Genomic DNA, 9,118 nt, shown 5'->3' on the forward strand with positions numbered 1-9,118 from the left:
TCAGGGCTTTCCAGCTGTTCCATCTGTTCGCCGGGATCCATCAAACGCCTCTCGATCAATCTGTTCCCCCCACCGCTCCGTCTCTTCGTCGACTTGCTACGGAAAGTTCACAAACTTGTGCATCCCGGGCTTCTGCTTCTCAGCGAGGCGGAGGGAGGAGCAGATTAGCGGCGCTGTGCGCGCGCGGTGACTTGGTGACTTGACGGATTACTCACCCGGAAGCAACGACTGCTGCTCAGCGTAGAGCCGGTTGGTTAGTTTTACCTACCGCATCCAGATCCGTTTCAGCTATACTCAAGACACTGAAAAGTGTCGACTTTTAATCCATTTATACTGTTGCAGACACATTTTTAGGGGAATAAATTAAGTGGTGGATTTGGGTTTGGACAGCTACATGTTCAGACCGAGTATGCTTACTAGCTTTCTGACATCTGTGGGCCTGTACCGGGAACAGGATCAGGGGGTGAGCCAGCTATGCTTGCTGAAAGCTCTCGATGCAAACAGGTAGCAGCGAATGACCAGCTGTTCATGTACCCAGAGTCAGAACCTGATTTGCTGCAATGCATGGCTGATGAATTGCAGGTCTGTGACAGGAGGCGAGTTTCTGTCACGCCAGTCCACCATCGACGGCCGCACACCCTTACTCTACTTACTTATGCTACATAAAGGGTTCACTACTTCCTAGGTCTGCACCATTGACTGTTTATAAGAAGTGGACCTAGTCATTGCTTGTTGGATGGCAATTTTGTGTGTTGCCATTTCGGATTACTTTATTTATTTGTTGCAGTCATGAGAAGAAGTTACCATATTTGTAATGCGGAGGAGTGACGTAGAGACACCGTATACTCTGGTAGTGGCAGCGACCTGTCAATCACAGTAAGTCCGCCCTAAAGCATTCTCTGCTATCTAAATGGACCATCATTTACTAAATGAACATCATGCTATATTAATAATTAAATTCAGTTTATTTTGTATAGCCCAATATCACAAATTACAAATTTGCCTCAGAGGGCTTTACAATCTGTACACATACGACATCCCTGACCTTTGACCTCACATCGGATCAGGAAAAACTCCCCAAAAATAACCTTTCACAGGGAAAAAAGGGAAGAAACCTTCAGAAAGAGCAACAGAGGAGGATCTCTCTCCCCGGATGGACAGAAGCAATAGATGTCATGTGTACAGAATGAACAGAGTTACAAAGTTACATAAACATATTGCATGAATATGACAATGTATGAATGGAACTCCAATCCATGAAACAGAAGGAGGTAGAGAGGAGGGGGGGGCGGGGCGATCAACAGGGCCAAGGCAGGAGGCCGGCTCACCAGGCATCAGACACCTCCAGGTCCAATGGACCATAAACTCATGTTTACAGTGTTTACTGAGGGAATAAATCAAGAGAGAAGTGTATGGGGTCAGATCAGTCTCAATAATTGCAAATGCACACAGAGAGATTTACAAATGCAAACACAAAGATTTAAAAATGCACACAGAAGGATTTACAAATAAATTAGACTCACAAATGCACGCAGAACGACGTGTCTGTGTTTATTTATTTGTCAATCGCACTGCATTTGCTTATGGATTCTTCACATGTGTGTACGGATTTATGAGACTCCCCTGTCGTGGCTAGATCCGCAAATGCGTTTTTTCAACATAGACCTAGCTGTAGCCAATCAGATGTCGCCCTCATTTTCAACCAATCACATGAGCGTCATTCGCTTTATTTGCGCCTTAGAGGGGGCGTGGCTTATCTCCGCTTTACTCTGTGGAAACAGTTATAACTTCCTTTATACTTGTTGTGGACATCGCATAAACGTCGGAACATCTAACGCCCTCGTGTTTGGGTTCATAACATTAATATTATAAGTATATATTTATACATAACATCACAGCTCGGTGACTTTCACCGACGACGTCTGAATGGCTGCGGGCGAACTTTTCGCTTCGCTCTATTCGCGTCATTCGTGCCGCGATCTGATTGGCTACAGCTAGGTCTATGTTAAAAAAAACGCATTTGCGGATCTAGCCACGACAGGGGAGTCTCATAAATCTACACACATGTGAAGAATCCACAAACAAATACAGTGCGATTGACAAATGAATAAACACAGACACGTCGTTCTGCGTGCATTTGTGAGTCTAATTTATTATTAAATCCTTCTGTGTGCATTTGTAAATCAAACATATTTGTAATTTGTTCTGTGCACATTTGTAAATCTTTGTGTTTGCATTTGTAAGTCTCTCTGTGTGCATTTGCAATTATTGAGACTGATCTGACCCCATACAAGTGTAGTAATTTCCTCATAGACTTCTATACAATCTGACTTCTTTTTGCAACCGAAGGAGTCGCCCCCTGATGGCCAGTAGAGAGAATACAGGTTTTAAGGCACTTCCACATTGGCTTCACTCTGCAGAACCGGAGGCTGCCGCCTGGTTTGCACTGAACTTTAATTCCGAGGGTTCCGGACTAGGTTGATGGCTCTTTGCTCGTGGCCAGTTTGGATAAATCGTATCTGAAAGAGGCCTCCAGTCGCTCAGCACAATCAGTGAAAAGGTTTGCTAGATAACTGAGCGACCGACAGGAGAGGTTTCACGCAAGAAATGATAAACAGGAGAAGGGAAGGGAATATGGGAACCACGGCAAATTATAGCAAAGGATAAAAACAATGAGGACACAGGAAGCAAGAAAGGTGAAGAGAAGGAGAAAGGGAGGGAAGTAAAACGATGAAAAGGAAAGTGGGATATGCGGAGGAGGAAAAAGTAATCAAGATAGAGGTAATGAAGAGCAGCTGGATGGGAGGGATGGAAATCAGTGAAGTCAAAAAAAGAAGGCAGAGAGGAGGGGGGAGTGCAGTGGGGGGCAGGCTGAAGACAAGGAAGGGGCGGAAGGAAGGAGGGATGAACAGAGGAGGAAGGAAGGGGGAAATGATAGAGGAAGAGACCGGGAAGGAAGGACAAAGTAGAGAAGGAAGAGGTACGATCAAGGGAGGGATGGATGAAGAGCAGGATGGTCGAAAGAGCGAGTGCATGAAGAGAGGGAGGCCGTGACGGGGAATCCATTAATAATTTATGATAGCCTCAGCTTTTCAAAGCAGCCCAGCGGTCCCGCTCGCTGCTTTCCCCTGACGTTTAATTTGTCTGAAAATCAGCGAGCGAGGAGTCTGATTATCGTCTCCGTCTGCCAACGCCTCGGCTTCAATCTCCCCGACACCGAGGTGGGATCACAAGCTGTTACGGGGCGCACATCCTCCAGGTCAAAGCGGCCCTCGCCCAGGAGCTCCATCCATACAGACATGAAGTGTTCCCGAGTAAAGAATCTCTGAACCGCTCACAGCTACCCGAGATGAAACGCCCAAATACAGAGCTGAGGTCGTCTATATGGTTCCATGCATAAGCCCATTATATATTGACAGGGTAAAGCGCACGGCGAGCGGTAAAGTGCTCTTGTCCGAGCTCATAGTTTTAGAGGCTATCTGACGGAATGACAACATTCCGTCAGATAGCCTCTATTTTCAGTCTGCTAGTGAACATAAAACAAATTATTTTTTTCTTTAAAGAGAAGAACGTTAAACCGATTGGACCGAATTTGAGACAAGTTCAATAGTGCACGTGTCACCAAAATGTCGCCGCTGTTTGGTTCCAGTTTTAGCGACAGTCAACATGGATCCCAATCGTCCCTGAAGGTCAACCATATTCAATTAGAAAGATAACACAGTCGTCCAATCAGCTGTCATCGAGGTCAGCGTTGTTTTCATTATCATCATTCCAGCGTTGGGACCTTTGTCGCATGTCATATCTCTCCACTGTCATCCCGTCAAATACGAAAGCAGAAACAACCATGTTTGTATCCTCACGTGTGTTAAGTGTTCATGTGTGTTTGCTTCACACTGCGAAACATTCGGGTCTCTGGAGTGTTTCAACTCGCAGTGCATGCTGGGATTTCTGGTCGTGTTTCATCGACGAGTTTACAGATTCATTTCACGTCACGAGACTTAAAATCAAAAGAATCTGTGTTTAAAGTTCAGAAATGCATTTTTATAGCAAGAACTATAAACGAGTCACATTTTAGACAGATGGTAAGTGTCTTTCTGTCCATTTCTAACCTTCACAGCCGTAACTTGGGTGTGCCTTTAACCGCTGACAGCAGATACAGAGAAGAAAAGTTGAACTTTTTATTGAGCCCGAAACTAAACGTCATAAATTCCATAAAACGATCACAGGAGCCAGCTAGTGACAAACAGAAAAGTAAAAAAGAACCCACAGAAAGAAACATTCACGCATACAAAAGGAATTATATTCCTCGTTTCAACAGCTCAAAAGTGACAGAGTGACATTCAGAGAGGCAGCAGACACACAAATGGAAACCCCAATGCTGCCACCTAGTGGTGTAATTGAGTTGCCGCAATTCAAAGGAGGAAATCCACACATTTGACACGTTAAAGTCACTTCACTAAATATGTGAAACAATATAATGGAAACAAAGCATGTACAATGTCTCTAGAAAATAAATACTGAAGGCACAGTTATTGTAAATACAGAAAAAACATACAAGTACAAAATACATATTTTGTTGAAATACTTTTTAGCGTACTTGTTGCATATCAGTGCAATTCAATTCCCCGTTGTTGGTGCTTTTTGGGAGGATGGACGCATGCAACCATGACGGAGACTTTGCGGAAGCTCCTGGAAACGACTCCGGGGCTGCTGCTGTGTGAGAACGTGGCCATGAGCAGTTTAGTGCCGGCCGAAGTGGCCACGATGGTCACCGTCTTCTCGCTCTTCTCGTCTGGCTGCAGGTGAACCAGTCTGGGGGGGGGAGAGAGAGTCAATAATAATATTGAGACAATAATTAAAAAATTTGCGAGATATTTGTTGCTCGACAGCACAAACAATCCGAATATATCTGTGTGTATTGTGTGTGTGTGTGTATGTGTTTTTTAATACCATCAATTATTCAACTAATCCCTTGTCGTGTTGCAGGGATTTTTCTGGCAACCAGAACTAACGTTCCGCCCTTTCTCAAGCCCCCCCCAAAAAAAGGCAAATGCCAAAGCCGCTTTATTGTTCCAGTATTTATAGCACGGTGATGTATGACCTCTTACGGTCACTAGATGTTTCTACTGAATCCTTTCTCTAATTAGCGAGTTTATTCCTCTCTGGGGTGAAACATTTTGCGTCGTTGCCCGTGCCTGTAAGTGCGATTTAGTGAGCATGAAAAGCAAACCAAAACCCAAAAGGGGGTGATCGATGCCGAATACGGATTCCTGCCGCTGCTCTGTCGTTTTAAATAACTTCACCTCATCGAGTGCGACTGACGGGAGACGGAGAGATAGCGATGAAGAAGAGGAAGCTCCGTGGATGCTGCCGTACCTCTATGGTTATCTGCTGCGAGCTCATGTTGAACTCCTGCGCAGCCAGGACTCTTTCTTTTGGTCCTCACGTCCTTCATCACCACCGCCACGTTCACGATGTCGTCGCCTGCCAGGACCGACTCGTACTGGCAGGGAGGGATGGTCTGGTGGAGCGTCAGGACTGCAGACCAGATGTGGGGATGGAGTGGGAGGGGGCGAAGTGCATTCAAAAGGGCATTCACACATCAAATACGGTAATCCGACCGTGGCGCCGGAGGCCCGTCTCCTCACCTTCCCCCGGCTGTATGCGCACTTCTTTGTGTGCTTTCCAGAAGCTCCGCTCTGGGTTGCAGCTGAAGTCCTTCAGCTGAGCGTCGAGGTGCTCCATCAGGAGCCTCGGGCGGCTCGACTGGTTTGTGACCGTGACACGCACGGAGATGTTCTCCCCAACGGACGGCCGCCCATCGATGCTTAGGGACACTTCCGTACCGGGTGGCGTTCCTCCCGGAGGTGATGGGGAGGGATGTGTGCGTGGTTCCAGAAAGCCTGCGGATAAGGTGACGCATAAACCAAACAAAAGCTAAGCATATTATGACTTGGCAAGGGCTCCATAATCTCCATACTCCATGTTTTTTTTCACAATTGAGGAGTTCTTTTTGTAAATTCGCAATTTCCATACAACTTTTCTACTGTATTATACATATATATATATTATAAGCGAATGGAAACAAATCTTCTGTCGGTGCTATACACCTCCAGTGAATGCGCCCTGTGGCATTTGTAACAACATGAGGTGGGAAAACGTACCCGCTTGGATAGAGGAGTAGCACGCCGAAGAAACCACTGCTGTATGAGTGAGAGGGAGATGGTTGTGAAAAGAAGCAACAGTGTCAAAGGTGGAGGGGGAAGACGCTTCATCACAACCACTGACCTGACACCATCCTGTTCCCCACAACGACTGCTGGTTGCTTCTCTGAAATGGGAAAGTCAACGGGGAGAAGATCTTCGTCACATATGAGGAGAACAAAGCCCTCCTCCAGCCTCTACTCGATGCTCCTGGTCTTACCTTTCTTCTTGCTCTTATAAGCCCCTGTCAGATTCTCTGGTGCGTCCGAGTCGATGCTCTTGGTGTAAATCAGCTGCCCCACCCACTCCGCGTCCAGCTTCCTGCCCACCACCCGTCCCTCATGCAGGATCAGCCGCACGACGTTGGCGTCAACGGCGGCGTAGACGAACGACGCGTCGTAGGGGGCGCGGATGTAGCGGCGGCGGACGCCGACCACCGGGCAAGGGCCGCAGCAGAATACCCCTGTTGAGAAAGTGCTCCGCGTTTAGTGCTGCGTACTAATTCACAAACGATTGTGACGGGAGGGCTTTCTTCTCCATGTCACGGTGTTGGTCAGTGTTGGTCAGGTCATGTCCGACAAGGTCAAAGCGTCAAATTGAAACCTTTCGATCCAAATGACGGCAGCCTCCGAGAGAAACTCGGGGCAGCGACCCACCTGCACTCATCTCCTGGGGGGTCGGGGTCCACCACCTGCCAGCCGTCGAACCCCGAACCGAGGTCCGCTCTCCTCATCCAGCACTCCACCCACACATGGAAGTTCCTACGATGAGGACACACACACACACACACACATATGACAATTTATTTGTTTCTTCTTTTAAATATCTGAAAGATTCGGTTGCTGATCATCCTGATGATTAACACGTAAAAGACCAACGGGTATCTCTGTGGTTTGAGAGCGAGAGACACCAACCAGTTGCTGTCCTTTGACAGGTTGAGCTTTTCCCCAGTGCTCGAGTAATATTCTTGAATTTTCAGGTTGCCATCGCCGTCATGGGCGGAGTTGAAATATTTTTTTTAAAGTCAGTCTTTAACACTATATAGTGTAGATTTTGAAATCAGCTGTATTGACATGAAGACGTTATGCCTGTTTAGTACAGATATGACGATGATATTATAAAACGGTTCAGTACAAAAACAAGAAGACAATTACATATTGTCTGTCTTAACTCAAATGGTACCTGGCCATGCAGATGCAGTTTATTTATTTTATTTTTTAAACACAGACATTCTGTCTGAAAACTGTTCATATCGAGGTCTATTTACACACACCAACAGACGTGAGTGTGAACATATATTTGTTCCTACGATGAAATGAAAAAAAAACTGCAAAATGTATTAACATTTACAGACGGTATAAACTAAGCTGGCAAGATCACCGTGTATCCCACAAAAGACAAAGCAAACATAACCAAGCAAATATTGCATAACAAGCAAGGTTTGAGTTGGACGGGGTTGACGTTACAAAGGGAGGCGGGGAATGAAAAGTGGTCCTTGGTGGTTTATTATGGTTCCGGGATGAGGTCCAAAATATGGATATATATACTGTAGAAGCACGTGTTTCCATCTGATCGTCTGTTAGAAAAAAAGGATGCAGAGGATGTTAACGACGAGGTTTTTGACGGAATCGTTCTTCCGCAAAGACGTGACAGCGTGGGACAAAGCACTTGGACAAAGACCCTCACGATCCCGAAGATGAACTGTAAAACAGCACCAAGACCAGCGGGGAGATTTTGGGTCAATTGTTGTCATGACTGTATACTTGGCTTCTAATTTAGTGGCTGGAGAGGCAGCTGATCAGCAAGATGTTCCCTTTTAATGACACTCCACCTCCAAACTTTGCCTTCAGGAACTAATTAACGCTGCTGATTTCTGAAAGAATGAGAATGGATGAACGGATGGAACCCGATTAATAACACAATGCGAGAATCACCATTAAAGTGTCAAACCCGTTCAGCTCGTCCCATCAGGAGCATTGGAAGAAGCTTTCTGGGCCCGTCCACCTGCTCGGCATTGGACACAGCTCGGTAGCGTCGCCCATGAGTTTTGCCTAAATATTAATAACAGTGTCTCAACTATTCAAAGTACCTGTGCAGAGGACCGCCGCAAAGACCCAGCACTGCCCGTAGCGCACGGGGCTGCAGTTGGACGAGACCCAGCGGTGCAGGATGTCGGCGCTGCCTTCTCCACTCCGAGGGGTTGACCCCACCTCCGTAGCTGCCCTGCCACTTCCCCTCCAAAATACCCAGGTCGTCATTACAGGCATGGGGTGGGAATGCATGTGCACGTTTTTCTACATGTCGATCGCACATGCAGCGAGAGTTGTCGTCCCTCACCATGGCGCATATCACTCTGCTGAGGTAGACGGGGTCTGCCCGGCGGATGTAGTCTTTTGTCTTTGTCCCTGAGGTGCTATGGGCTGACCTCCAGGAGCTCCAGCACCCCGGGCTCATACTACACACATGGGAACAGAAACGCAGGTGTGCCGCGAGCTGAGCTGCAAACAAATGATACACATGATCCATTCGTGATAGCCAAGTGTCGCATACCTGACCAAACGACCAGGGCCGCCTGCTAATGTTCTGATAGGTGCCCATGTACACCAGCCTGTAATCGCTCTTGATATACTCTTGTATTTGGGCATCCAGCGGCATGTAAACCGGATCATCTGAAAGGCGATAGCAGGGGTGGGCATTAACATCTACGACAAGGCCACAGCAAAAACTGTGACCCTCCGGTTCTGAAAGGTAAAACCAATGCAGAAGTGTCTTAATGTTTGCATTCTCTTACTGACCACCGGGGGGCGACTCTTTTGCTTGCAAAAATAAGTCTGATTGTATAGAAGTCTATAGAATGACTCTACTTCTCTCTTGATTTATTCCCTCAGTAAACATTGTGAACATGAGTTTATGGT

At 46.7% G+C, this 9,118-nt stretch overlaps 1 protein-coding gene across 1 annotated transcript in view; it reads right to left on the reverse strand.

Moving 5' to 3' along the window:
• Positions 1-4,198: 4,198 nt before the first annotated feature.
• LOC117733678 (protein-glutamine gamma-glutamyltransferase 2-like) overlaps positions 4,199-9,118 on the reverse strand; it is a 6,983-nt gene continuing 2,063 nt past the window's right edge. Inside the window, 13 exon segments of the mRNA XM_034537496.1 lie at positions 4,199-4,796; positions 5,377-5,436; positions 5,438-5,538; positions 5,649-5,903; positions 6,165-6,423; positions 6,425-6,666; positions 6,860-6,884; positions 6,886-6,964; positions 7,118-7,214; positions 8,293-8,389; positions 8,391-8,597; positions 8,599-8,658; positions 8,754-8,872. Coding sequence (XP_034393387.1) covers positions 4,608-4,796; positions 5,377-5,436; positions 5,438-5,538; positions 5,649-5,903; positions 6,165-6,423; positions 6,425-6,666; positions 6,860-6,884; positions 6,886-6,964; positions 7,118-7,214; positions 8,293-8,389; positions 8,391-8,597; positions 8,599-8,658; positions 8,754-8,872 — 1,790 coding nt within the window. The 3' untranslated portion in view covers positions 4,199-4,607.

The sequence above is a fragment of the Cyclopterus lumpus genome, chromosome 7 (assembly GCF_009769545.1).
Source record: "Cyclopterus lumpus isolate fCycLum1 chromosome 7, fCycLum1.pri, whole genome shotgun sequence".
Lineage (NCBI taxonomy): Eukaryota > Metazoa > Chordata > Actinopteri > Perciformes > Cyclopteridae > Cyclopterus > Cyclopterus lumpus.